The sequence below is a fragment of the Oryzias latipes genome, chromosome 12, assembly GCF_002234675.1.
Source record: "Oryzias latipes chromosome 12, ASM223467v1".
NCBI classification, from domain to species: domain Eukaryota; kingdom Metazoa; phylum Chordata; class Actinopteri; order Beloniformes; family Adrianichthyidae; genus Oryzias; species Oryzias latipes.
The window spans coordinates 1,215,104-1,243,026 of NC_019870.2; the positions used below are offsets into that span (position 1 = coordinate 1,215,104).

Genomic DNA, 27,923 nt, shown 5'->3' on the forward strand with positions numbered 1-27,923 from the left:
ACTAATGGAAGTTCAGAATCAGAAAGCCTTTATTATCATTGTTACACAAGAAACTTGTGACAACGAAATTCTGTTGCTCTTAGATATATGATCCATAAACATCTGAGCTCTTCATGCAGCCACACGGTGTCGTCTGGTCTGTTTACACACTTTCAAATCCAAACCGGTCTCCAGCGAGAGAGAGAAGATACTGCCTAACAGGTATCTACCAAATGTTCGGCTTAGCCGCTCAAATGAATCCAGGGTGTTGTCCACAAACAGATCTTTAAATCTTGTGTTGCCCTTCTTGTGCCACTCCTGAAAACCCCTGTCGTGAAGGGAGGGTATGAAAACACTTTGAGGCCATCACCACCAAAACACCATTTCTGCTAAATGTTTATTATTTTCAATGATTTTTTTTTTGGTAGACTTTTTTTCATTTAACATAATTTAAAATGTGCGGTTGCTATCCACGTTTAGCTTAGCCATGTTGGGTTCTGGTTGAAACTATCATGACTGTCACACTGTGACATATAGTGAAGTTACGCTTGTGACCCGAGGCTGTCAGTACTGACAAAACATGTCCATCATATTTGGACCAACCAGAGTTGCCTCGTTTATCACTGAGGATGCGTTTCATAATTGACCCATGAAAGGGTAAAATACTAAGTTCACACTGGGCAAGCAGGGAGGGGCTTCTTCTTCTTCTTTCCCCACTGTTTACTATATCTGCCACAGTTGGAAGAGGCTGGGTGTGAAATGTCAGTGGTGCAAATCTTGCCCAAGACTTTTTCTTTCACAGCTCCATTCTGATAAATCACAGAATTCCTGCTGGACGTAAACCACAATTATACATTTCTGCAGCTCCATGAGCTTTTTTTCAATGGTTGGCACTTCTGTGAATTCGAGAGGACACCATCCATTCGTCACTACCAAGTCCCTGCTTGGTCAAACTTTGACCTGGTTTACCTTGCAACGTGCGTTCAGTGCCCATGCGTTCTGTACGTAGAACCCAAAACGGTAGAACCTTCCATAGATGCGAGTTCTAAATGAAGCCCCAAACTTTGCATAAACTTTTCAGTGGAAGTGGCTGCAGGTCTGGAGGCAGAAGACCATGAGGAAAAAATAAGGCACATAAAAGGATTCCGGGGGTAAATGGCGTACACTTGTGTAGCGCTTTTCTACCTTCCTCGAAGGCGCAAGGCGATTTACAGTCACACACACAGTCACACACTGGTGGCAACTCCGCTGCCGAACTCTGGCGCCAACCTCCCACCAGAGGCAAGGTGGGGTTCAGTGCCTTGCCCAAGGACACTTTGACACATGAGTGGGCAAGGCGAGAATTGAGCCCGTAATGCTATGTATGGAGGGTGACCGCCCTACCGCTGCACCACGGCCGCCCTTCAATTTAGCTTTAAACCTTTATGAATTTTTAAATAGCTTGCATAATGAGAAATGAATCAAAATACTTAAAATAAAAAACAGTTTTTTAATTCCAAATAGAAGTCAAAATTGACATTTTTTCTCTGTTGTGGTGCATTTCTCACAGCAGTATTCAAGTTTACACCACTGCTGAGGCCTTTCTAAAAAAAATAATTAGTACAAACTGCAAAACATGGTAGATAACCTGCAAACGTGAGTCGCTTTCTCAAAATGGAAAGTCAATAGGAAGTCAACAAACAGCAAGTTTCTTAAGACAACTTTCCGAATTACATAAATGAAATCTTTGAATTTCTAATTAAATGGTACACTCTAATTGAAAACAGAATTATTTTTATTTTTTAAAGAACATTTCCGGACCACACCGGAAGTAAACATGTGGTTACGTCATCACGGCGCGACACAACACTAAGCAGGTGCTGCACGAGCTCCTTCATCCGCCAAAACAGGTTTTTTTCGGGTGAAAATTGGTTTATTTTTTGCAGCTTTGTTGTTTTTTGGAAGCACAAGGCATAATAACCATAATTCTCTCTGGGTTTTATGAGTAAAATCCTTTGAAACGAACCTAAAAAACATTTTGTTTTAGTCTGAAGTTATCGAAGAACAAACTTCAAAAATCTTTGAGATGAACGAAGAAGGTAAGAAGGTTCTGGCTGCTGTCCCGTTGTCCTCGTTGTGGCGGAGGATGCTAACCGAACCTGTGGTTCCGCTCCAGAGCTGGTGGAGTACTTCAGGGCCCAGATGAGGACGGACCCGGACATGGCGTCGGCTGTGGCCGCCATCCGGACCCTGCTGGAGTTCCTGAGGAGAGACACAGGTGGGTTCGAGTCCGAGAGTTGATCCCACCCGGAGGGGAAATCCCTCAAATGTTCGAAACAGAGAAGAAGTCCAGAACCTCGGAGGTTCGGAATGGACCGTTTTCCTCTTCCTCTGGATTGTTTAGACCAGTAACTCACTGCAGGAATTACAGCAGATTAAAACACAGATTTATGAGGAGAAAACGGAAGTAATTTAAGATGATTGGAATTAAATGTGTTTAAATTAGTCAAAGCTAACTCCCAATAAATCTGTAGCCAAATATCCACAAAGGTGACATCTCATATTAATCGGTTTATTCAAACATTTAATCCAATATTTGGAAATTCCTGAATAGAAACAATATTTTTGTCTGATTGTTCTTGAAACTGTTCTTGGTGACTTAAAAAGTTCTCTCGGTTCTTTATGTTTTGTGATTCTTTTCCTGTAACCTCACTGTAGAATAAATGGTCATTCGTGTTCTGGAACGGCGGTTTGTGTCTTTGGGACGAGCAGCAGAGCTCAGTTTGGGTTTTTGACATCCGTGCCGTCAGTCTTCATCCCACAGAACTCGGTTCTGTTCGGTGGATGTGCACAGATTTCATCCAAATGTTGCTGTGAGAGAAAAGCTGGAGAAAAAGAGAATCTGTAGTTTTGTTTGATCATCGCAGCAGAGAAAAACATCCATGTTCTGCAGGAATAGTTCGCTTTCAGTCACATTAATACAAGTTTGCAGTAAAAATGTTGTTTTGCTGTTAATCAGAAAAGGCAGAGTAGAAACATTTGTGTTTGTAGTCGGTTGGTTGTCGTGGAAACCAGCAGAAAACGCGGGAGGAAGAGTAGCGGTTTGATCGAGTAAGCCCTGGCTGCAGCCTGCAGAATGGGTCAACATAGTGGAATGCTTTGAACGCAGAGGAATGTGAACACGCTGTGGAATGTTAACCCCGCCCACACTGAGCCCGTCTGCTGTGGAATGTTAACCCCGCCCACGCTGAGCCCGTGCATTTGATTCACCTTTGTCACAGCAGTTGTGATTGCAGGAAAGGGGAAGAATCAGTGGAGCACATTTTGTGTCATTGTGATTTGTATGAGGAAGAAAGACAACAGAGGGGAGGAAAATTTGAATGGTGCAATTTTTTTTATGTATCACTCAAAAAAATGATTCAAGTCCCTCTTTCATGTAACACAATAAAATTCTGTTTGTTTTATTTACAAATATTTATTTTAAAAGATTGTATCTACATTTAATTGACCTAACACAAAATGTATTAATAGTTTCCCCTATAACTCCAGTAATCCAAAATAATTGAGTTCAAGTAAGGGGCATGCTGTTGAATGCCGTTTTCCTGTTTCTCTTTATGCTTTTTGCCGTCTACGGCTACAATTTTTCACCTATTTTAACCATTGAACTATTAAAATGTTCAACTCCTTCGTCTAATGTAATGTCTGGTATGACTATTAGTCCTTCAAATCCTCCGACTTTTCAAAAGTGAAAACTTTAGTTCGTTTTTTCCACGTAAAAAACGAAACTGTGGCATGAAATCGTTTCAACTCGGCTTCTCCCAATAGGACGATACACGAAGAGCGTCATTTATAGAAATAAGGAATCTATTTATTTATACCGGCGGCCCTGTTTCGTCACTAGAGTGTTAGCTCAGTAGTTTAGTTAGTGGGTTAATAACACAGAGGTTCTGAGTTCGTATCTAGCTGTAGACTTCTGTTGCATGATCTTTTTCCTTTGCCTTTCTTGATAAAATTGAGTTCGACTAACTCGATCATATTTCGTTACATGGAAGAATTTTCTTTGAGGTGGGGTTACTCCTATTTATTGGATGGATATCCTGCCCACAATTATTATTCATATTATTCATCCAATGAGTTATTTTTTTGAGTCTGTGAGGCCAGACAGAATTTATTAACTCCCTAATACATGCACATGGAAACTTGTAAAAGGCATAAGAAGACAGGAATCACTATAAATTCTCTAATTCAATTACATTTTTTTTTATTTAGCGCAATGAAAAACAATAAAAAGGGGATCATGAATACAAAGAATTTAGGAAAATACTAAACTTTAACAAAACAGACTAAACTAAACTGATATTCCTGCCCTTACACCCCCCCCCCCCCCTTCACGGTAAGGAAAAACTCCTTAAAAACTGGTAGGTGGCAATATTGCACATGGAAACTTGTAAAACCAATGAAGAAGACAGGCTAAATGTGGGCGGGGTTAACATTCCTCAGCGTTCCAGCATTCCACTATGTTGTGCAGTTCTGCAGGCTGCAGCCAGGGGTAGTTGGTTTGATCTGAGGACGGCGTGTGGCTTGAACATGAAATCGCCGCTGTTTTGACAGGATGTGACGACATTAAGTCTGACCTTTCAAAATAATATAAGATCCTTTAGGGAAACGCCCACCACGATGGTCGCAGACCAAGAGTTTGAGGCTCACCTGTTGGTCGCCATTTTTGTGGGGGTGTATAAAAAAACAGATCTTAAAAATAATCAGACTAAATAAAATAATAATAATTAAAATAATCCTTGTTTTTTTCTTGTAAAGCTAATGTGGAGGGATGTGAAGTGGCCTGACTTAAGATTTCTGTTTAAATGCGTTTCCCAAACTGGAAAACAGATGTTATGCCCTCTGCATCCAGCAGGGGGGGCTGTCATTTCTCAACAGTTGAAGCTTAACCTTCTTCCTGACTGATCTGATTTTAACAAAACATGTTTTTCACTAAACCACAGTGACAGAAATAAAGAGATGAGAGAATCCTTGTTTGGCCTTGTAGTAACGCCAGAGTCTGTCACAGAAATCTGTCAATTTGATCTAAAATATTTCTCTAACGGATGAGAAATAAAACGTTGAGCTCCATGGTGGATGAAAAACGTTTGGCCCCTGCAGGTGAGACCATCCTGGGCCTGAGGGAGAGCCTGACGTGGGCCACAGACTGCCTGAAGGGGGAGGACTCGTCCGTGGCGGTGTCGTCGGGGGGGGAGCTCTTCCTGCGTTTCATCAGCCTCACATCGCTGGAGCATCAAGTGAGTTTAAAGCGGGACTTGATTAGAAAGTCACCTCTGACTGATGGCACTGAGTAAGCCTGCCCTGACTTCCCACCATCCCGTCGTTTACATGCTCTCCTGCTAGCTTACAGCCCCTTACAACCTGTCAGGGTTCTGACTTTTTCCTTAATAAAGAGAAGAACCACACAGGACATGAGAACTTTAGCTATTTATTTATTTATTTTAACCTTTATTTAACCAGGAAAGTCCCATTGCGATTAAAAACCTCTTTTCCAACGGAGTCCTGGCCAAGAAGCAAAAAAAACAAACATTATTAAAACCACAGACATCATAAATAGCAGTTGCACATGCTAGACCTCTGCAGAACAGAACCGGTCTGTCACAGAGGAGTTCTGCCTTCAAGGTGCATGGAGCCTCTTTCTATTGAGAACTGAAGGTTGCAGACATGAAAGTGGGTCATTTAATCAGGAACATCACATCTTGTATAATCAGAACTTTTCAGGTCCTTGTTTTCTTACTGAAAGATAGAACTGAGACGATCACATCATGGTGATTATAGCATGTAAGCAAACGATGATCACGTTTGTGGTTGTTTAGCTCAGATATATGGAGAGAAATTAGACTCAGTCTGATTTGTGCGTGCGTAATTCTTGATTTGTGCGTTTGTAAATTTGGATTTGTGCATAAATTTGGATTTGTGCGTGATTTGTTACTCACATAATACGTTTTGTGTATAAGTTAAAAAAATATAAAATGAAAAATATGCAAAATGCAATTTACGTATGCACAAATTATGATTACAACAGCTTGAAACTACTTACACACACACACATCTTTAAAAAACACGCACGAATCCCTTGTTACGCACACACGAAGCCAAAGTTACGCACGGATCTACCGTGAGACTGTTTTCACGTCTCACAAATTCGTCCGTAAGTGCTGCGTTTAAATACCAGTGGAATGCTCGGTCATTAGAATTTTCCTATCAGCCTTCCCAGACAATGACTCAATCAGTACATGAAGACAGTAGATGTTAGTGTTGAACATAGAGGCTACTTACTTCGGGGCGCTGACCACCGAGATGGGCCGCCATTCTTCCCATGACTCTCTCAGTCTGACTGCCTTTGATTTTTCCGGAAGAAAAAAAACAGTGCCCCCTACTGGTCGTGGTATCAATTCGGTGTCTCTGAGAATAATATACTTTTAACATATATATTAGCGTTTAAAAGTGAACGTCATATTCTCAGATAATAATTTTTATTTTCCTTTAAAGTTTTTTAAAGCCCTGCTACACCCACTGAAGGAAAAACGTTTAGAAGGGAAGGCTGATAAGAAAATTCTAATGACCGAGCATTCCACTGGTATTCAAACGCAGCACTTACGGATACGTTTGTGAGACGTGAAAACAGTCTCATGGTAGATCCGTGCGTAACTTTGGCTTCGTGTGTGCGTAACAAGGGATTCGTGCGTGTTTTTTAAAGATGTGTGTGTGTAAGTAGTTTCAAGCTGTTGTAATCTTAATTTGTGCATACGTAAATTGCATTTTGCATATTTTTCATTTTATGTTTTTTTGAACTTATACACAAAACGTATTATGTGAGTAACAAATCACGCACAAATCCAAATTTATGCACAAATCCAAATTTACAAACGCACAAAGCAAGAATTACGCACGCACAAATCCGACTGAGTCTAATTTCTCTCCATACAGGTAGAGCAGGTCGTCCAACAACCAAAGGGTTGCGGCTAATCTGCAGCCCAGACTTTGGCCCCGCCCAGCGTATTTTCTACATCCTAAGTGGAATCTTTTTCAAACTGCATTTTTTCATCTGCTTCTGCTTCACGATTAGAGAAATACTCAGAAATGCAGTTTTAAGCTGAATTTTCTTTATGTCCTCCATCATCAGAAAAAAGCCACAAGATGTTAAAAACCCCAAAAAACAAAGTTTTTCTCAGCCTGGGCTTTAAACGGGGAGAGAAGACGGTGCATTCAGGGTCATCACGGCCGTTTGGGCAAATCAGAAGTTTACATTTTTCCTTGAACAGAAATGTAAAGAAACCAAATCCTTTGTGTCATTAAAACTTTATTTTCATGAAATTACAACTTCATTTTTAAAAAATGTTATTCTATTCATCTTTCTTTTATTACTTTACCTTCATAAATACACAACTTTACTCACAGTTTTATGACCATTTTAAAAATTGTTTGACCTTTTTTACCTTTAATTTTACAACTTTGTTCTCCAAATGTTCCGAACTTCTTTTTTTTTTCTGTATTTTTTTGTGTGGCGCTTTGAACCTGGATGGTCGTTTCCTGCTGCCTGTGGTGGCACTGGCGTTCTGCGGTGGCGCTGGCGTTCTGCGGTGGCGCTGGCGTTCTGCGGTGGCGCTGGTGTTCTGCGGTGGCGCTGGTGTTCTGCGGTGGCGCTGGTCTCTGGCTGAAACGGCTGTTTTCTCGTTGGTCCTCAGGATTTGTCCCGCTGTAAAAAGGTGATGGAGGAGAGAGGAGAGCTCTTTCTGGAGAAGATCTCCATGTCCAGGAATAAAGTGGCCAAGCTGTGTCACACCTTCATCAAAGACGGCGCCGTGAGTTCCCGCCGCTCCCTCTTGGCGCTCGCCGTCCTGCCGCTCTCTCATTCTTCTGCTGATGATCCTCAGAAAATCCTGACCCACTCCTTCTCCCGAGTGGTGCTGCGGGTTCTGGAGAAAGCCGCCATGGAGAAGAAGCGTTTCTCCGTCTACGTGACCGAGTCTCAGCCCGACGCCGCCGGGTGAGTGTGCACGCGCGTGCGCACGTTTTTGTGCTGCAGAGACAGCCTCACTTCCTCCTCTTCCTCTCAGGCAGCAGATGGCGGCGGAGCTGGCGAAGCTCCACGTCCCGGTGACCGTGGTCCTGGACGCCGCTGTGGGGTGAAGCCTGCTCGGTTACAGACGTTTTTTCCCATCATGCACCGCGTCCTCCTCAATGCTCTGCTGTTCTCAGGTACGTCCTGGAGAAGGTGGATCTGGTCATCGTTGGAGCAGAGGGGGTGGTGGAGAGCGGCGGCATCATCAACAAGGTGAGGCGTGGAAGGGGCGGAGTCTCTGAGGTGGGTTTGGACCTAAACTGCAAACCTATTCAGACTGTGGAGTTCAGAAACAGTGAACATGTGGTTCGCTCTTCGACTGCAGGCGGACGGGCGGAAACTCCTCCGTCACCGTCTGATGAATCCTGAACTGGCGTGTTTTTAACCGCATGTGGAGCTGCGTTAGAAACACGCCTGAAAAGTTTCTTTAGTCGCCAAAATCGTCCTAGAGAAACAGCTAAACTCAAAGTGTTCTTTGGTCAGTGCATCCTTCATTCAGATATTTATAACTAAAACATAAAAATAAAGACGTGTCATTAGTTTACAGTGACTCAAAGAGACAACTTAAAGTTTTTTATTGTTTCTGTTAAAAGGAAATCTGACAATACTCAGATCTAAAAAGTACCAACAATGATGGAAATGCCTGGACAGCTGGGTGAATAAATCAAGCGTACCTTTGCAGGTAAAGGGTTCAGTTAACCCTTGTGCTATCCTAGGCACTTTAACGTTGGGAGTTGGGTCATCTAGACCCACTAGACAGTGGGGTCATCTAGACCCACTAGACAGTGCTCTGAACCTTTTTTCTTCAATGATTGGTGATCTTCTCTGGTGTCCATGGATTACATGAAATCTTTCCACCTTTATCCACCTTTGTCATGGTAGGGAGAACACGTCAAAGTAAGGGTGGGGTCATCTAAGATAGCACAAGGGGTAAAGGTTTTGTTTCATCAAACGAGCTTTATGGGAAAAATAGATTCAGACTTTTTCAGAATCAGTTAAAAAATCTTTTTATTCAAATTATTTTGATAGAAAACAGCAGATTTAATCATTGTTTTATCAGATACCAGTTTAGTTTTGAGAATGGAGACTCTTTTCAGTCAGACGGGACGTGGTGGCGGGACGTTTGCCCTCAATGACCTCGGCGCGTCTGTCCTTTCAGATCGGGACCTATCAGATGGCGCTCTGCTCCAAAGCTCACAACAAGCCCTTCTACGTGGTGGCGGAGAGCTTTAAGTTTGTGCGGCTGTACCCGCTGAACCAGCAGGACGTCCCGGACAAGTTCAAGGTCAGACCTCCTCTGACGGCGTTCCTGGATGGGCGAGCCCCGCCCTCACGTCTGTTTCTGCTCCGCAGTACAAAGCCGACACCCTGAAGAAGAGGCAGAACCTGTCGGAGGAGCACCCCGTCATCGACTACACGCCCCCCTCCCTCATCACCCTCCTGTTCACGGACCTGGGCGTCCTCACGCCGTCCGCCGTCAGCGACGAACTCATCAAATTATATCTATAAATGTCAATAAAGCGGTTCAGAGAGGGGCCTCTGCGTCCCGTTTGCTCTTCGGCCCGTCGGTCAGCTGCTGCTCGAAGTCTTCCTCACTGATCCGGCCTTTCTTCAGCTTCTTCAGGAGGCGCGTGTCGTTCAGGAGCTCCAGCGCCTCCTCCTCATCATCATTGCCCTGCAGAGAAGGAGGAGCTTAAACCGTCGGTCCTCGCAGAGACGGCCTCCAGCCGTCAGCGCTCACCTCTTCGTGCTTCCTCTTCACTGCCCTCCTCTTCCTCCGCTCCTTCTTGCTCTTCTGTTTGGACCAGGCTTTGTTCTTGGCGAAGTTCTTCTTGGGCGGCGCCGGCCCGTCTCGGTCCTTCTGCTCTGCCAGCGTCTTCTGCCTCTGCTTCTCCCTGTTCTTGTCCTTGTACGGGATGGCGTCCGTGTCCACCGCCGCCTCAGGGAAATCTGGGAAGGTCTTCCCCCTCAGCTCCGGCATCTTCGGGAGCCGGAGGAGCCCGAAGCCGCGCGCCAAGGCGGCGAAGTCCAGATCTGTCCAGATCAGAACCAAAAGGTTACAGGTTTGTCCCGCCGCTGCCACCATTTCAATACCATTTCCTGCGTCACCTTTGACCCTGAAGATGAGGCTGCACTCGTGTTTGGCGTAGGCCTGAACGTACGACACGAACGCCTTCATGCCGCGCTCAAAGGCAGCGCGGTCCGCCAGCGCCATGGCCTTCACTTTGGGCAGCACGTCCACCACATCACTGATGGGGGGCATTTCCTGGAGGGGGCACTGAGACGCAGAAACGTGTTCACAACGTTCAGGTTACAAGCAATAAAGTTTTGATTGAAAAAAAAGTTTTTTGCCCCAATAAGGACTGACGTTTCCATGGCAACCACTCCAGCCTATCAGGAGTGAGCGTATTGCAAGGCCACACCCCACCACTTACATGAAATCAGACGTTAGAAGGTGATCGGTTTGTTTATGACTCACTTCTCTACAAAAGTCTGTGGGAATTTGGCTTCTATGAGCCACTTCCTGTTTGGAACGCCAGGGGGAGGAGCCACTCATTTGTCCGGTGAACTCAAAGGTCTCCTAATGAACTTCAGGTTCCTGCTGACTCCTCCTCCGTGGTCGTCTGGACGTCAAGTTTACAACCACAGACCTTCATGTCTTTATCCAATTTCGACGGCCATATTGGATCCCAGCTCAAAGAGCGATGGACTTTCTGTTTTGAAACTTTATTGTTCCTCAGAACGTTAACAGTCGGCGTGCTTACCTTCTGGTTGATGGACAGGAAGTTGACGTAGGTTTCCTCCATGGGCAGCAGAAAGACCAGGGCGTTGCCGTAGTTACCGATGCGTGCCGTTCGTCCACACCGATGCACAAAAGCGCTGAAAGTTCACGACATCAAATCCAAAACCGTTCATCTGCTGGGACGTTTGGGCGCGTCGGGCTCACCTGGCACGGCTGGGGGGGTCGTACTGCAGCACCCAGTTCACGTCAGGGATGTCGACGCCTCTGGCCATGACGTCGGTGCAGACCAGGATGCCGCTGCAGCCACACAGACGGTGATGTTCAGGCACGCCGCCAAACCCCCCTCCCCCCCAAAAGCATCCTCACCTCTTGAGTTTGCGGAAGTCTGCAAAGATGCTGTTTCGTTTGTTCTTCATTTTTCCGTGAATGCAGCAAACCGGAACCTTCCGCACAAGCAGCTCCAGGGCGCGGCCATAAAACTCCACGCAGGCGCAGGTGCTGCAGCAACAGGACACGCCCCCTTACCTCACTGAACTCACACTGAGCACTCAAAGAATCCTACACATTTTAGAATAATAATCCAAATAATTCTGTCAACTAAACTGCATCGTTTGAGATTTTTAATATAGACCTTAGATCAATTAAAAACTGAACTTTACACGCTGCACTTGAATGCAACACCAAACCAGCAAAGACCTACAGATCCAGAAACATTTGGAGCCTAAGAAAGTCCAGAACTGTCTTTCTACAGCTCCAGGCAGACTCACCTGAAGAAGACCAGCTGCTTCTCGTGCTTGTGTTGCCGTAGAAACGCCACCAGGTGGTTGAACTTCTCATCAGCCCTGCAGACCTGAAAGCAGATGGATTTCTGGGTCTTTCTGCTCATTGCATCGTGGACGTTCTCAGGCGTTCTGTCCGTTTGTCCCAAACTACAATTCCACATTCCAGCGTCCTACAAATTTCCCAGAAGTCTTTGCAATAAACTAGTGTTCAGGGACACTCAGCATCGTCTGAACTGGTTTTAAAATCAGGGACACTGGATGGTCTGGAACCATCTACAGTGGGGCAGAAAAAGCATTCAGTCAGCCACCAACTGTTCAGGTTCTCCCTCTAGGTCAGGGGTCGGGAACCTTTTTAACAGAGAGCCATAAACACCACATATTTTTAAATGTAATTTCAATAGAGCCATACAATGTTTAAAACTAAAAATACTAGTGAATGTGTGCATTTGATGTAATTTTAACACTTTTAAAGTACAATAAGTCAGTGGATTTTTTTAAAATAACATTATTATTGTAGTGGATTGAGTGGCTGTTGGGTCGCATTCTAAGCTCCAGAGTTCATGAAAACATCAAGCAGAGATGCTGATTGGCCCTCCGTTCTGTCACTCAACCTGTCGTTGGGGAGTTTTGGACCAATGGGGTTCAGCTATGGGCCAAATAAGAAAGAAGGAGGACTGGTGTAGGAGGGGGGGGGGGGTAAAAAGTAGGGGGAGAGATTCAGGAGTTGCTGAATAAATTGTCTGATTTTGAAAGAAGTTATTAGTAAATTATGGTGGAAAATAAGTATTTGTTCATCTACAAACAAATATTTCTGTCTCTCACAGACGATCCTCTGTCCTCCACTGGTTACCTGTATTAATGTCACCTGTTTGAACTGGTTATCTACAGAAAGACACCTGTCCACAACCTCAGACAGTCACACTCCAAACTCCACTGTGGTGAAACATGGTCTTTCAGCAGGACAACCATCCCAAACACACGTTGCCTGGGTAACGGAGGAGTGGCTTCATAAGAAGCATTTCAAGGTCCTGGAGTGGCCTAGCCAGTCTCCAGATGTCAACCCCACAGAAAATCTTTGGAGGGAGTTGAAAGTCTGTGTTTCCCAGCACGGCCCCACAACATGAAGGCTCTAGAGGAGATCTGCATGGAGGAATGGACCAAACCACCACTGCTCTAGAGGAGATCTGCATGGAGGAATGGACCAAAACATCACAGTTCTAGAGGAGATCTGCATGGAGGAATGGACCAAAACATCACAGTTCTAGAGGAGATCTGCATGGAGGAATGGACCAAAACATCACAGTTCTAGAGGAGATCTGCATGGAGGAATGGACCAAAACACGACTGCTCTAGAGGAGATCTGCATGGAGGAATGGACCAAAACATGACTGCTGTAGAGGAGATCTGCATGGAGGAATGGACCAAAACATGACTGCTGTAGAGGAGATCTGCATGGAGGAATGGACCAAAACATGACTGCTCTAGAGGAGATCTGCATGGAGGAATGGACCAAAACATCACAGTTCTAGAGGAGATCTGCATGGAGGAATGGACCAAAACATCACAGTTCTAGAGGAGATCTGCATGGAGGAATGGACCAAGAACATGACTGCTCTAGAAAAGATCTGCATGGAGGAATGGACCAAAACATGACTGCTGTAGAGGAAATCTGCATGGAGGAATGGACCAAAACATGACTGCTCTAAAGGAGATCTGCATGGAGGAATGGACCAAAACATGACTGCTCTAAAGGAGATCTGCATGGAGGAATGGACCAAAACATGACTGCTCTAGAGGAGATCTGCATGGAAGAATGGACCAAAACATGACTGCTCTAGAGGAGATCTGCATGGAGGAATGGACCAAAACATGACTGCTCTAGAGGAGATCTGCATGGAGGAATGGACCAAAACATGACTGCTGTAGAGGAGATCTGCATGGAAGAATGGACCAAAACATGACTGCTGTAGAGGAGATCTGCATGGAAGAATGGACCAAAACATGACTGCTGTAGAGGAGATCTGCATGGAAGAATGGACCAAAACATGACTGCTGTAGAGGAGATCTGCATGGAAGAATGGACCAAAGACCAAAACATGACTGCTGTAGAGGAGATCTGCATGGAAGAATGGACCAAAACATGACTGCTGTAGAGGAGATCTGCATGGAAGAATGGACCAAAACATGACTGCTGTAGAGGAGATCTGCATGGAAGAATGGACCAAAACATGACTGCTGTAGAGGAGATCTGCATGGAGGAATGGACCAAAACATGACTGCTGTAGAGGAGATCTGCATGGAGGAATGGACCAAAACATGACTGCTCTAGAGGAGATCTGCATGGAGGAATGGACCAAAACATGACTGCTGTAGAGGAGATCTGCATGGAGGAATGGACCAAAACATGACTGCTCTAGAGGAGATCTGCATGGAAGAATGGACCAAAACATGACTGCTGTAGAGGAGATCTGCATGGAAGAATGGACCAAAACATGACTGCTGTAGAGGAGATCTGCATGGAAGAATGGACCAAAACATGACTGCTGTAGAGGAGATCTGCATGGAAGAATGGACCAAAACATGACTGCTCTAGAGGAGATCTGCATGGAGGAATGGACCAAAACATGACTGCTCTAGAGGAGATCTGCATGGAAGAATGGACCAAAACATGACTGCTCTAGAGGAGATCTGCATGGAGGAATGGACCAAAACATGACTGCTGTAGAGGAGATCTGCATGGAGGAATGGACCAAAACATGACTGCTGTAGAGGAGATCTGCATGGAAGGAATGGACCAAAACATGACTGCTGTAGAGGAGATCTGCATGGAAGAATGGACCAAAACATGACTGCTGTAGAGGAGATCTGCATGGAGAATGGACCAAAACATGACTGCTCTAGAAGAGGAGAATGGACAAAACATGATGCTAGAGGAGATCTGCATGGAGGAATGGACCAAAACATGACTGCTCTAGAGGAGATCTGCATGGAGGAATGGACCAAAACATGACTGCTCTAGAGGAGATCTGCATGGAGGAATGGACCAAAACATGACTGCTGTAGAGGAGATCTGCATGGAGGAATGGACCAAAACATGACTGCTGTAGAGGAGATCTGCATGGAAGAATGGACCAAAACATGACTGCTGTAGAGGAGATCTGCATGGAAGAATGGACCAAAACATGACTGCTAAGAACTGGAAATGACCCTGCTGCTAGAGGAGATCTGTCATGGAGGAATGGACCAAAACATGACTGCTCTAGAGGAGATCTGCATGGAGGAATGGACCAAAACATGACTCTCTAGAGGAGATCTGCATGGAGGAATGGACCAAAACATGACTGCTCTAGAGGAGATCTGCATGGAGGAATGGACCAAAACATGACTGCTCTAGAGGAGATCTGCATGGAGGAATGGACCAAAACATGACTGCTGTAGAGGAGATCTGCATGGAGGAATGGACCAAAACATGACTGCTGTAGAGGAGATCTGCATGGAAGAATGGACCAAAACAATGACTGCTGTAGAGGAGATCTGCATGGAAGAATGGACCAAAACATGACTGCTGTAGAGGAGATCTGCATGGAAGAATGGACCAAAACATGACTGCTGTAGAGGAGATCTGCATGGAGGAATGGACCAAAACAAGACTGCTGTAGAGGAGATCTGCATGGAAGAATGGACCAAAACATGACTGCTGTAGAGGAGATCTGCATGGAGGAATGGACCAAAACATGACTGCTGTAGAGGAGATCTGCATGGAAGAATGGACCAAAACATGACTGCTGTAGAGGAGATCTGCATGGAAGAATGGACCAAAACATGACTGCTGTAGAGGAGATCTGCATGGAGGAATGGACCAAAACATGACTGCTCTAGAGGAGATCTGCATGGAGGAATGGACCAAAACATGACTGCTCTAGAGGAGATCTGCATGGAGGAATGGACCAAAACATGACTGCTGTAGAGGAGATCTGCATGGAGGAATGGACCAAAACATGACTGCTGTAGAGGAGATCTGCATGGAAGAATGGACCAAAACATGACTGCTCTAGAGGAGATCTGCATGGAAGAATGGACCAAAACATGACTGCTGTAGAGGAGATCTGCATGGAAGAATGGACCAAAACATGACTGCTGTAGAGGAGATCTGCATGGAAGAATGGACCAAAACATGACTGCTCTAGAGGAGATCTGCATGGAGGAATGGACCCAAAACATGACTGCTCTAGAGGAGATCTGCATGGAAGAATGGACCAAAACATGACTGCTCTAGAGGAGATCTGCATGGAGGAATGGACCAAAACATGACTGCTGTAGAGGAGATCTGCATGGAGGAATGGACCAAAACATGACTGCTCTAGAGGAGATCTGCATGGAGGAATGGACCAAAACATGACTGCTGTAGAGGAGATCTGCATGGAAGAATGGACCAAAACATGACTGCTGTAGAGGAGATCTGCATGGAGGAATGGACCAAAACATGACTGCTCTAGAGGAGATCTGCATGGAGGAATGGACCAAAACATGACTGCTGCTAGAGGAGATCTGCATGGAGGAATGGACCAAAACATGACTGCTGTAGAGGAGATCTGCATGGAAGAATGGACCAAAACATGACTGCTCTAGAGGAGATCTGCATGGAGGAATGGACCAAAACATGACTGCTGTAGAGGAGATCTGCATGGAGGAATGGACCAAAACATGACTGCTCTAGAGGAGATCTGCATGGAGGAATGGACCAAAACATGACTGCTGTAGAGGAGATCTGCATGGAGGAATGGACCAAAACATGACTGCTGTAGAGGAGATCTGCATGGAGAATGGACCAAAACATGACTGCTCTAGAGGAGATCTGCATGGAAGAATGGACCAAAACATGACTGCTCTAGAGGAGATCTGCATGGAGGAATGGACCAAAACATGACTGCTGTAGAGGAGATCTGCATGGAGGAATGGACCAAAACATGACTGCTGTAGAGGAGATCTGCATGGAAGAATGGACCAAAACATGACTGCTGCTAGAGGAGATCTGCATGGAGGAATGGACCAAAACATGACTGCTGCTAGAGGAGATCTGCATGGAGGAATGGACCAAAACATGACTGCTGTAGAGGAGATCTGCATGGAAGAATGGACCAAAACATGACTGCTCTAGAGGAGATCTGCATGGAGGAATGGACCAAAACATGACTGCTCTAGAGGAGATCTGCATGGAGGAATGGACCAAAACATGACTGCTCTAGAGGAGATCTGCATGGAGGAATGGACCAAAACATGACTGCTGCTAGAGGAGATCTGCATGGAGGAATGGACCAAAACATGACTGCTGTAGAGGAGATCTGCATGGAGGAATGGACCAAAACATGACTGCTGTAGAAGGAGATCTGCATGGAAGAATGGACCAAAACATGACTGCTGTAGAGGAGATCTGCATGGAAGAATGGACCAAAACATGACTGCTGTAGAGGAGATCTGCATGGAGGAATGGACCAAAACATGACTGCTGTAGAGGAGATCTGCATGGAGGAATGGACCAAAACATGACTGCTCTAGAGGAGATCTGCATGGAAGAATGGACCAAAACATGACTGCTGTAGAGGAGATCTGCATGGAGGAATGGACCAAAACATGACTGCTGTAGAGGAGATCTGCATGGAAGAATGGACCAAAACATGACTGCTTAGAGGAGATCTGCATGGAGGAATGGACCAAAACATGACTGCTGTAGAGGAGATCTGCATGGAGGAATGGACCAAAACATGACTGCTGTAGAGGAGATCTGCATGGAAGAATGGACCAAAACATGACTGCTCGTAGAGGAGATCTGCATGGAGGAATGGACCAAAACATGACTGCTGTAGAGGAGATCTGCATGGAAGAATGGACCAAAACATGACTGCTCTAGAGGAGATCTGCATGGAGGAATGGACCAAAACATGACTGCTGTAGAGGAGATCTGCATGGAAGAATGGACCAAAACATGACTGCTCTAGAGGAGATCTGCATGGAGAATGGACCAAAACATGACTGCTGTAGAGGAGATCTGCATGGAGGAATGGACCAAAACATGACTGCTGTAGAGGAGATCTGCATGGAAGAATGGACCAAAACATGACTGCTGTAGAGGAGATCTGCATGGAAGAATGGACCAAAACATGACTGCTGTAGAGGAGATCTGCATGGAGAATGGACCAAAACATGACTGCTCTAGAGGAGATCTGCATGGAGGAATGGACCAAAACATGACTGCTGTAGAGGAGATCTGCATGGAGAGAATGGACCAAAACATGACTGCTCTAGAGGAGATCTGCATGGAGGAATGGACCAAAACATGACTGCTGTAGAGGAGATCTGCATGGAGGAATGGACCAAAACATGACTGCTCTAGAGGAGATCTGCATGGAGGAATGGACCAAAACATGACTGCTCTAGAGGAGATCTGCATGGAGGAATGGACCAAAACATGACTGCTCTAGAGGAGATCTGCATGGAGGAATGGACCAAAACATGACTGCTCTAGAGGAGATCTGCATGGAGGAATGGACCAAAACATGACTGCTGTAGAGGAGATCTGCATGGAAGAATGGACCAAAACATGACTGCTCTAGAGGAGATCTGCATGGAGGAATGGACCAAAACATGACTGCTCTAGAGGAGATCTGCATGGAGGAATGGACCAAAACATGACTGCTGTAGAGGAGATCTGCATGGAAGAATGGACCAAAACATGACTGCTGTAGAGGAGATCTGCATGGAGGAATGGACCAAAACATGACTGCTGTAGAGGAGATCTGCATGGAAGAATGGACCAAAACATGACTGCTCTAGAGGAGATCTGCATGGAGGAATGGACCAAAACATGACTGCTGTAGAGGAGATACTGCATGGAAGGAATGGACCAAAACATGACTGCTGCTAGAGGAGATCTGCATGGAGGAATGGACCAAAACATGACTAAGAATGAAAAGCCAAAACATGACTGCTGTAGAGGAGATCTGCCATGGAAGAATGGACCAAAACATGACTGCTCTAGAGGAGATCTGCATGGAGGAATGGACCAAAACATGACTGCTCTAGAGGAGATCTGCATGGAGGAATGGACCAAAACATGACTGCTGCTAGAGGAGATCTGCATGGAAGAATGGACCAAAACATGACTGCTGTAGAGGAGATCTGCATGGAAGAATGGACCAAAACATGACTGCTCTAGAGGAGATCTGCATGGAGGAATGGACCAAAACATGACTGCTCTAGAGGAGATCTGCATGGAGGAATGGACCAAAACATGACTGCTCTAGAGGAGATCTGCATGGAGAATGGACCAAAACATGACTGCTGTAGAGGAGATCTGCATGGAAGAATGGACCAAAACATGACTGCTGTAGAGGAGATCTGCATGGAGGAATGGACCAAAACATGACTGCTCTAGAGGAGATCTGCATGGAGGAATGGACCAAAACATGACTGCTGTAGAGGAGATCTGCATGGAAGAATGGACCAAAACATGACTGCTGTAGAGGAGATCTGCATGGAAGAATGGACCAAAACATGACTGCTGTAGAGGAGATCTGCATGGAAGAATGGACCAAAACATGACTGCTGAGGAGATCTGCATGGAAGAATGGACAAACAGACTGCTAGAGAGATCTGCATGGAGGAATGGACCAAAACATGACTGCTGTAGAGGAGATCTGCATGGAAGAATGGACCAAAACATGACTGCTGTAGAGGAGATCTGCATGGAGGAATGGACCAAAACATGACTGCTGTAGAGGAGATCTGCATGGAGAATGGACCAAAACATGACTGCTGTAGAGGAGATCTGCATGGAAGAATGGACCAAAACATGACTGCTCTAGAGGAGATCTGCATGGAAGGAATGGACCAAAACATGACTGCTCTAGAGGAGATCTGCATGGAGGAATGGACCAAAACATGACTGCTCTAGAGGAGATCGCATGGAGGAATGGACCAAAACATGACTGCTAGAGGAGATCTGCATGGAGGAATGGACCAAAACATGACTGCTCTAGAGGAGATCTGCATGGAGGAATGGACCAAAACATGACTGCTGTAGAGGAGATCTGCATGGAAGAATGGACCAAAACATGACTGCTCTAGAGGAGATCTGCATGGAGGAATGGACCAAAACATGACTGCTCTAGAGGAGATCTGCATGGAGGAATGGACCAAAACATGACTGCTGTAGAGGAGATCTGCATGGAAGAATGGACCAAAACATGACTGCTCTAGAGGAGATCTGCATGGAAGAATGGACCAAAACATGACTGCTGTAGAGGAGATCTGCATGGAGGAATGGACCAAAACATGACTGCTGTAGAGGAGATCTGCATGGAAGAATGGACCAAGACATGACTGCTCTAGAGGAGATCTGCATGGAGGAATGGACCAAAACACCACTGCTCTAGAGGAGATCTGCATGGAGGAATGGACCAAAACATGACTGCTGTAGAGGAGATCTGCATGGAAGAATGGACCAAGACATGACTGCTCTAGAGGAGATCTGCATGGAGGAATGGAACAAAACACCACTGCTCTAGAGAAGATCTGCATGGAGGAATGGACCAAAACATGACTGCTGTAGAGGAGATCTGCATGGAAGAATGGACCAAAACATGACTGCTGTAGAGGAAATCTGCATGGAGGAATGGACCAAAACATGACTGCTCTAAAGGAGATCTGCATGGAGGAATGGACCAAAACATGACTGCTCTAGAGGAGATCTGCATGGAAGAATGGACCAAAACATGACTGCTCTAGAGGAGATCTGCATGGAGGAATGGACCAAAACATGACTGCTCTAGAGGAGATCTGCATGGAGGAATGGACCAAAACATGACTGCTGTAGAGGAGATCTGCATGGAGAGAATGGACCAAAACATGACTGCTCTAGAGGAGATCTGCATGGAAGAATGGACCAAAACATGACTGCTCTAGAGGAGATCTGCATGGAGGAATGGACCAAAACATGACTGCTCTAGAGGAGATCTGCATGGAGGAATGGACCAAAACATGACTGCTCTAGAGGAGATCTGCATGGAGGAATGGACCAAAACATGACTGCTGTAGAGGAGATCTGCATGGAGGAATGGACCAAAACATGACTGCTGTAGAGGAGATCTGCATGGAAGAATGGACCAAAACATGACTGCTGTAGAGGAGATCTGCATGGAGGAATGGACCAAAACATGACTGCTCTAGAGGAGATCTGCATGGAGGAATGGACCAAAACATGACTGCTGTAGAGGAGATCTGCATGGAAGAATGGACCAAAACATGACTGCTGTAGAGGAGATCTGCATGGAAGAATGGACCAAAACATGACTGCTCTAGAGGAGATCTGCATGGAAGAATGGACCAAAACATGACTGCTGTAGAGGAGATCTGCATGGAAGAATGGACCAAAACATGACTGCTGTAGAGGAGATCTGCATGGAAGAATGGACCAAACATGACTGTGGAGATCTGCAGGAAGAAAAACATGACTGCTCTAGAGGAGATCTGCATGGAGGAATGGACCAAAACATGACTGCTCTAGAGGAGATCTGCATGGAAGAATGGACCAAAACATGACTGCTCTAGAGGAGATCTGCATGGAGGAATGGACCAAAACATGACTGCTCTAGAGGAGATCTGCATGGAGGAATGGACCAAAACATGACTGCTCTAGAGGAGATCTGCATGGAGGAATGGACCAAAACATGACTGCTGTAGAGGAGATCTGCATGGAGGAATGGACCAAAACATGACTGCTGTAGAGGAGATCTGCATGGAAGAATGGACCAAAACATGACTGCTGTAGAGGAGATCTGCATGGAGAATGGACCAAAACATGACTGCTGTAGAGGAGATCTGCATGGAAGAATGGACCAAAACATGACTGCTGTAGAGGAGATCTGCATGGAGGAATGACCAAAACAAGACTGCTGTAGAGGAGATCTGCATGGAAGAATGGACCAAAACATGACTGCTGTAGAGGAGATCTGCATGGAGAATGGACCAAAACATGACTGCTGTAGAGGAGATCTGCATGGAAGAATGGACCAAAACATGACTGCTGTAGAGGAGATCTGCATGGAAGAATGGACCAAAACATGACTGCTCTAGAGGAGATCTGCATGGAGGAATGGACCAAAACATGACTGCTCTAGAGGAGATCTGCATGGAGGAATGGACCAAAACATGACTGCTCTAGAGGAGATCTGCATGGAGGAATGGACCAAAACATGACTGCTGTAGAGGAGATCTGCATGGAAGAATGGACCAAAACATGACTGCTGTAGAGGAGATCTGCATGGAGGAATGGACCAAAACATGACTGCTCTAGAGGAGATCTGCATGGAGGAATGGACCAAAACATGACTGCTGTAGAGGAGATCTGCATGGAGGAATGGACCAAAACATGACTGCTGTAGAGGAGATCTGCATGGAAGAATGGACCAAAACATGACTGCTCTAGAGGAGATCTGCATGGAAGAATGGACCAAAACATGACTGCTGTAGAGGAGATCTGCATGGAAGAATGGACCAAAACATGACTGCTGTAGAGGAGATCTGCATGGAAGAATGGACCAAAACATGACTGCTGTAGAGGAGATCTGCATGGAAGAATGGACCAAAACATGACTGCTCTAGAGGAGATCTGCATGGAGGAATGGACCAAAACATGACTGCTCTAGAGGAGATCTGCATGGAAGAATGGACCAAAACATGACTGCTCTAGAGGAGACCTGCATGGAGGAATGGACCAATACATGACTGCTGTAGAGGAGATCTGCATGGAGGAATGGACCAAAACATGACTGCTGTAGAGGAGATCTGCATGGAAGAATGGACCAAAACATGACTGCTGTAGAGGAGATCTGCATGGAAGAATGGACCAAAACATGACTGCTCTAGAGGAGATCTGCATGGAGGAATGGACCAAAACATGACTGCTCTAGAGGAGATCTGCATGGAGGAATGGACCAAAACATGACTGCTCTAGAGGAGATCTGCATGGAGGAATGGGCCAAAACATGACTGCTGTAGAGGAGATCTGCATGGAAGAATGGACCAAAACATGACTGCTGTAGAGGAGATCTGCATGGAGGAATGGACCAAAACAAGACTGCTGTAGAGGAGATCTGCATGGAAGAATGGACCAAAACATGACTGCTGTAGAGGAGATCTGCATGAAAGAATGGACCAAAACATGACTGCTGTAGAGGAGATCTGCATGGAAGAATGGACCAAAACATGACTGCTCTAGAGGAGATCTTCATGGAGGAATGGACCAAAACATGACTGCTCTAGAGGAGATCTGCATGGAGGAATGGACCAAAACATGACTGCTCTAGAGGAGATCTGCATGGAGGAATGGACCAAAACATGACTGCTCTAGAGGAGATCTGCATGGAGGAATGGACCAAAACATGACTGCTCTAGAGGAGATCTGCATGGAGGAATGGACCAAAACATGACTGCTCTAGAGGAGATCTGCATGGAGGAATGGGACCAAAACAAAAAAAAAAAAAAACATGACTGCTGTAGAGGAGATCTGCATGGAAGAATGGACCAAAACATGACTGCTGTAGAGGAGATCTGCATGGAAGAATGGACCAAAACATGACTGCTGTAGAGGAGATCTGCATGGAGGAATGGACCAAAACAAGACTGCTGTAGAGGAGATATGCATGGAAGAATGGACCAAAACATGACTGCTGTAGAGGAGATCTGCATGAAAGAATGGACCAAAACATGACTGCTGTAGAGGAGATCTGCATGGAGGAATGGACCAAAACATGACTGCTCTAGAGGAGATCTGCATGGAGGAATGGACCAAAACATGACTGCTCTAGAGGAGATCTGCATGGAGGAATGGACCAAAACATGACTGCTCTAGAGGAGATCTGCATGGAGGAATGGACCAAAACATGACTGCTGTAGAGGAGATCTGCATGGAGGAATGGACCAAAACATGACTGCTGTAGAGGAGATCTGCATGGAAGAATGGACCAAAACAAGACTGCTGTAGAGGAGATCTGCATGGAAGAATGGACCAAAACATGACTGCTGTAGAGGAGATCTGCATGGAAGAATGGACCAAAACATGACTGCTGTAGAGGAGATCTGCATGGAGGAATGGACCAAAACAAGACTGCTGTAGAGGAGATCTGCATGGAAGAATGGACCAAAACATGACTGCTGTAGAGGAGATCTGCATGGAGGAATGGACCAAAACATGACTGCTGTAGAGGAGATCTGCATGGAAGAATGGACCAAAACATGACTGCTGTAGAGGAGATCTGCATGGAAGAATGGACCAAAACATGACTGCTCTAGAGGAGATCTGCATGGAGGAATGGACCAAAACATGACTGCTCTAGAGGAGATCTGCATGGAGAATGGACCAAAACATGACTGCTCTAGAGGAGATCTGCATGGAGGAATGGACCAAAACATGACTGCTGTAGAGGAGATCTGCATGGAGGAATGGACCAAAACATGACTGCTCTAGAGGAGATCTGCATGGAGGAATGGACCAAAACATGACTGCTGTAGAGGAGATCTGCATGGAAGAATGGACCAAAACATGACTGCTCTAGAGGAGATCTGCATGGAGGAATGGACCAAAACATGACTGCTCTAGAGGAGATCTGCATGGAGGAATGGACCAAAACATGACTGCTGTAGAGGAGATCTGCATGGAAGAATGGACCAAAACATGACTGCTCTAGAGGAGATCTGCATGGAGGAATGGACCAAAACATGACTGCTGTAGAGGAGATCTGCATGGAGGAATGGACCAAAACATGACTGCTCTAGAGGAGATCTGCATGGAGGAATGGACCAAAACATGACTGCTGTAGAGGAGATCTGCATGGAGGAATGGACCAAAACATGACTGCTATAGAGGAGATCTGCATGGAGGAATGGACCAAAACATGACTGCTGTAGAGGAGATCTGCATGGAAGAATGGACCAAAACATGACTGCTCTAGAGGAGATCTGCATGGAAGAATGGACCAAAACATGACTGCTGTAGAGGAGATCTGCATGGAAGAATGGACCAAAACATGACTGCTGTAGAGGAGATCTGCATGGAAGAATGGACCAAAACATGACTGCTCTAGAGGAGATCTGCATGGAGGAATGGACCAAAACATGACTGCTCTAGAGGAGATCTGCATGGAAGAATGGACCAAAACATGACTGCTCTAGAGGAGACCTGCATGGAGGAATGGACCAAAACATGACTGCTGTAGAGGAGATCTGCATGGAGGAATGGACCAAAACATGACTGCTGTAGAGGAGATCTGCATGGAAGAATGGACCAAAACATGACTGCTGTAGAGGAGATCTGCATGGAAGAATGGACCAAAACATGACTGCTCTAGAGGAGATCTGCATGGAGGAATGGACCAAAACATGACTGCTCTAGAGGAGATCTGCATGGAGGAATGGACCAAAACATGACTGCTCTAGAGGAGATCTGCATGGAGGAATGGGCCAAAACATGACTGCTGTAGAGGAGATCTGCATGGAAGAATGGACCAAAAAATGACTGCTGTAGAGGAGATCTGCATGGAGGAATGGACCAAAACAAGACTGCTGTAGAGGAGATATGCATGGAAGAATGGACCAAAACATGACTGCTGTAGAGGAGATCTGCATGGAGGAATGGACCAAAACAAGACTGCTGTAGAGGAGATATGCATGGAAGAATGGACCAAAACATGACTGCTGTAGAGGAGATCTGCATGAAAGAATGGACCAAAACATGACTGCTGTAGAGGAGATCTGCATGGAAGAATGGACCAAAACATGACTGCTCTAGAGGAGATCTTCATGGAGGAATGGACCAAAACATGACTGCTCTAGAGGAGATCTGCATGGAGGAATGGACCAAAACATGACTGCTCTAGAGGAGATCTGCATGGAGGAATGGACCAAAACATGACTGCTCTAGAGGAGATCTGCATGGAAGAATGGACCAAAACATGACTGCTCTAGAGGAGATCTGCATGGAGGAATGGACCAAAACATGACTGCTCTAGAGGAGATCTGCATGGAGGAATGGACCAAAACATGACTGCTGTAGAGGAGATCTGCATGGAAGAATGGACCAAAACATGACTGCTCTAGAGGAGATCTGCATGGAGGAATGGACCAAAACATGACTGCTCTAGAGGAGATCTGCATGGAGGAATGGACCAAAACATCACTGCTCTAGAGGAGATCTGCATGGAGGAATGGACCAAAACATGACTGCTCTAGAGGAGATCTGCATGGAGGAATGGACCAAAACATGACTGCTGTAGAGGAGATCTGCATGGAGGAATGGACCAAAACATGACTGCTGTAGAGGAGATCTGCATGGAAGAATGGACCAAAACAAGACTGCTGTAGAGGAGATCTGCATGGAAGAATGGACCAAAACATGACTGCTGTAGAGGAGATCTGCATGGAAGAATGGACCAAAACATGACTGCTGTAGAGGAGATCTGCATGGAGGAATGGACCAAAAAATGACTGCTGTAGAGGAGATCTGCATGGAGGAATGGACCAAAACAAGACTGCTGTAGAGGAGATATGCATGGAAGAATGGACCAAAACATGACTGCTGTAGAGGAGATCTGCATGGAGGAATGGACCAAAACATGACTGCTATAGAGGAGATCTGCATGGAAGAATAATTTACAAATAAATTCTCGAGAAATCAGTCTTTGGGACTTTCTGGATTTTTTCTTCTCATTTTGTCTCTCATAGTTGAAGTTTACCTATGATGGAAATACAGGCCTCTCTCATCTTTTTCGGTAGGAGAACTTCAACAGTTGGTGGCTGACTGAATACTTTATAGCTCCACTGTAGTTGAATAGTTTTGGTGTCACTCACCGTGTAGTAGTTGGACAGCCTGGACGGGGTCTTTTGAGCAGGGGCCGCGGCGGCCAGGCCCTTCTCTTTGACGGTGATCCGGACGGGGTTCCTGAGGCCGGCCCTCACCAGCTTCTCCAGCTCCTGCGTCTGCGTGGCGGAGAACAGGCCGGTCCGCCGCTGCTTGGGCAGGAAGCTCAGGATGGTGTTCAAGCTGCAGAGGAGCGTTCCAGAGGTGAGCGACGGCGAGCTCGTTCAAGCAGCAGCCCCACTCCCGACCCCACACCTGCTCTCAAAGCCCATGTCCAAGAGACGGTCCGCCTCGTCCAGAACCAGAACATCCAGACTCCGTACGGCGCTCGCCAGGTCCAGACCCTCAGACTTCCTCCTGAACATGTCCTCCAGACGGCCGGGCGTAGCGATCACGATGTTCCCGCTGAAAAACCACCAATACGTCCGTCAACACGCCTCCTGTCTGCAGCAGAGACAGCAGACTCTCACACCCACCCCCGATCCTTCAGCCGGTCCACGTCCTCCGCCGGGTTTGAACCCCCGACCAGTAAGATCTGCCTGAGAAACAGACGGACTTCATTCTGGACTCTTCCAGGCTTTGGAGGAAGTTTAGTTCCAGACATGAAGCTGCGGTTTGGAGAAACTAGGAACTCACGTGAACTCTGGAAACCTCCGGAGAAAAGTCTCCATCACCTCACTGATCTGCAGAGCCAGCTCTCTGGTGGGGGTGATGACCAGAGCCCCCACCTGCAGAAACCAGACTCTGATGTAGTCAAGCAGCAGATTTGACTACAAACAAGCAGCCATGTTAGCTCCCCTCCTCACCTGCATCTTCTTCAGCTTCTCTTCTCTCTTCAGCAGCAGCTCGATGATGGGAATCACAAACGCTAAAGTTTTCCCGCTTCCGGTCACCTGAGATCAGACGTTTGTGAGCTTTCAACACACACTTCACTTCCGCTGCTAAAATACCACCTTAGAGGTAAAATGCCCCAGTTGATTCAGTTTAGTTAAACTCACCGCCTCTGCGGCCACATCCTTGTTGCTCATGAAAAGCGGGACGCACGCGGCCTGTGTGGAAATAGCGCTAACTCAGAACGTTTCCCTCCAAATAGCTTAAAATGGCGCCAACGTGCTGGACTCACCTGGACAGGTGTCATGTGTGTGAACCTGAGCTCACGGAGCGTTTCTAAAATGCCTTCGTGAAGTTTAACAGGTAAACTTTCCCACGTTCCCTCCGCGGACGACGCCATGTTGAAAAAGGTCGGCTCCGCCTCCTTCCGGTCCGACCGTGTTTACATTCCGGCCTCATACAAGCCGTTTCCCTCCGCCCAATTTTTCATTTGTCGATTTTTCTTCTAAATGAAACAATTTTTATTAAAATTAATTTGTAACTGGAAGTGTGACGCACTATCAGATGATTAACTTG

General features: G+C 46.0%; 2 protein-coding genes across 2 annotated transcripts; one reads left to right on the forward strand and one right to left on the reverse strand.

Annotated features, from left to right (window-relative positions):
• The first annotated feature begins 1,789 nt into the window (after nt 1-1,789).
• Nucleotides 1,790-9,616, forward strand: eif2b1 (eukaryotic translation initiation factor 2B subunit alpha). Its single transcript, XM_004074447.4, has 9 exons — nt 1,790-2,057; nt 2,135-2,236; nt 5,116-5,252; nt 7,704-7,820; nt 7,893-8,005; nt 8,076-8,144; nt 8,218-8,293; nt 9,240-9,365; nt 9,434-9,616. Exons 1-9 carry the CDS (start codon nt 2,045-2,047, stop codon nt 9,587-9,589), a joined length of 909 nt encoding a protein of 302 aa, XP_004074495.1. The 5' UTR covers nt 1,790-2,044; the 3' UTR covers nt 9,590-9,616.
• ddx55 (DEAD-box helicase 55) lies at nt 9,072-27,793 on the reverse strand. Its single transcript, XM_023960671.1, has 14 exons — nt 27,640-27,793; nt 27,515-27,565; nt 27,323-27,409; nt 27,153-27,244; nt 26,993-27,055; nt 26,772-26,921; nt 26,507-26,699; nt 11,591-11,673; nt 11,190-11,321; nt 11,028-11,120; nt 10,846-10,960; nt 10,190-10,358; nt 9,822-10,114; nt 9,072-9,755 (listed from the first exon to the last, which is right to left on the reverse strand). Exons 1-14 carry the CDS (start codon nt 27,745-27,747, stop codon nt 9,606-9,608), a joined length of 1,779 nt encoding a protein of 592 aa, XP_023816439.1. The 5' UTR covers nt 27,748-27,793; the 3' UTR covers nt 9,072-9,605.
• Nucleotides 27,794-27,923: the final 130 nt, after the last annotated feature.